Source organism: Vigna umbellata, chromosome 6 (assembly GCF_029865625.1).
Source record: "Vigna umbellata cultivar VRB3 chromosome 6, Vumbellata_1.0, whole genome shotgun sequence".
NCBI lineage: Eukaryota > Viridiplantae > Streptophyta > Magnoliopsida > Fabales > Fabaceae > Vigna > Vigna umbellata.
Window position 1 is genome coordinate 18,929,504 of NC_142170.1, and position 2,022 is coordinate 18,931,525.

Here is a 2,022-nt window from a genome sequence, read left to right on the forward strand (position 1 = left end):
ACTCCCGATGGTGGTAACTTGCTCTTCCCTCTGCCCGAGGCCAAAGGGCTTGGTCTCTCCCATCGGTTCTATCCGATCGTCAGTATTCGTCCTTGGATCTAAGTCTGCCATGGCTACTTTCGATCGTCTCCTCCTCTGCCGGGCGGGTGGATCTGATGACGATGGCTGAACCTTCAACCCCGCCATGTAACATTCTCGTGCAATCCTTTGATCGGATCAAACGGTACAGATATTTCCATTATCCAATGGAAACTTAAGCGTGAGGTGGGGTGTTGAAACAATTGCCCCGAAAGCGTTTAGACATGGCCGTCCCAATAGCACATTATAAGAGGTACTTGCATCCACCAGCAAAAACCTGGTTTTCACCTCCTTACTCCGTTCGGTTCCTAGGCACGTTCTGAGATCCAAATATCCTCTGGTGTCTACTCTCTCCCCCGAGAATCCTACTATCTGTTCGTTGTAAGGGGCGATCAGATCTTCAGATATGTCCATCTGTTGGAATGTTTTCCAGTACAGAATGTTGACCGAGCTGCCTTGGTCCACCAACACCTTTCCCACATTATATCGGGCAATAACTGCCGTTATCACCATCGGGTCATCCTCATCTGGATCGGGAGCGTGGAAATCCTCATCCGTAAACGTGATTGGCGAAACGCTTTCTCACATCTACCCTGTGGACGCTTTTAAGCTCCCTCAGGTTTTTCTTTCTTGCGGACGTCGACGACCCTCCCGCAAATCCACCCGAGATGGTGTTTATCGTTCCTCGCAGCGATCGGTCATGGCTGCGACTTCTACTCCGCCTGCGATCAGGACGCCTGTCATCTCTCCTGTCACTTCTCTCCACCCTCATCCTCCTAGGCGGACTTCTCGTCTTTCGTTCCTCCTTGACAAACCTTTTTAGATGACCCGCCCGGATCAATTCCTCCACCTTATCCTTCAACACCGTGCAGTCCTCGATGTTATGCCCTATGTTTAAGTGATAGGTGCAATGTTTAGTTCCATCTGCCTTCGGTGATGACCGGGAAGGTCTTACCTTTATCAAATCTACACTGAGGGCTTCCTCCAGCACCCTCGCCCTTGGCATATTTAACGGGGTGTACCGTTCGTACCTCCCCCCCCTCGGGCCATCTCTAAACTTCGGGCCCTTCGGCCGTTCGCCTGGAACGAACGGTTTCTTGCCTTTTTTTTTCTCTTGCCCCGAATTCATGCCTTGCTCTTGCTGTCGTCTCTAGACCGCCCTCATTTCTTCTATTCTAATGAACCGAGCGACCCTCTCTTGCAACTCGTCCAAGGTTAACGGGGGTTCCACAAACAAATTATCAGCAAACGGGGAAGGTCTCAACGCAGTAGCCAGAGTACTGATGGTAAACTTCTTGCCTACCCCCCTTACTTGCCGAGCGGTTCTGTTGAACCTGTCCATGAAATCCCTAAGACTCTCTCCCTTCTCCTGTTTGATGTTGGTCAACTCCAGATACGTCAGGTTTCGCGCTCTACCCGCCGAAAACTGTCGTTCGAACATCTCTCTCAAGGTGGCAAAACTGTTAATAGTTCGAGGTCTTAACGAGTGGAACCAAGCCAAAGCTTCTCCTTTAATTGATAAAGAAAAAACTCTGCACCACACATTTTCCCTAGGGGAGTAGATGGTCATCGCGTCAACAAACGATCTCAAATGCTCCTCCGGATCCCCCGAGCCATCATACTTCTCCAAGGCCGGGAACGCTCTATCCAGAATCTGCTCCTCCATGATCACTGTCGCGAACGGATGCAATGCCCGAGCCCGGCCGGCCGGGGCCGGACGGTTTGCGGTTCGATGCGAGCCGGCCTCACTTTGCTCCTCCCCCTGATAATAACTATCAGGCCTGGGGTCTGTGTCGTCCTCTGAATCTGGCTCGGTTTCTGGCATCTCTACAATTGGTGGCGTCTGAGCGCGAGCAGCAGACGGACGATTAGCTTGCGCCCCTCTGGCCGCATCGTGCTCCGCCCTAAGGGTTTCAATCTCCGCCTGCATTGCCTCCATTCTCC

At 52.0% G+C, this 2,022-nt stretch overlaps 1 protein-coding gene across 1 annotated transcript; it reads right to left on the minus strand.

Moving 5' to 3' along the window:
- Positions 1 to 216: 216 nt before the first annotated feature.
- On the minus strand, positions 217 to 591 carry LOC148196891 (uncharacterized). The gene has a single exon (XM_088093536.1). It carries the CDS (start codon positions 589 to 591, stop codon positions 217 to 219), a length of 375 nt encoding a protein of 124 aa, XP_087949662.1.
- Positions 592 to 2,022: the final 1,431 nt, after the last annotated feature.

Excerpts from the sequence above, each read along its gene's own strand:
- LOC148196891 (XM_088093536.1), bottom strand. The coding sequence starts at position 591 with ATGGTGATAACGGCAGTTATTGCCCGATATAATGTGGGAAAGGTGTTG.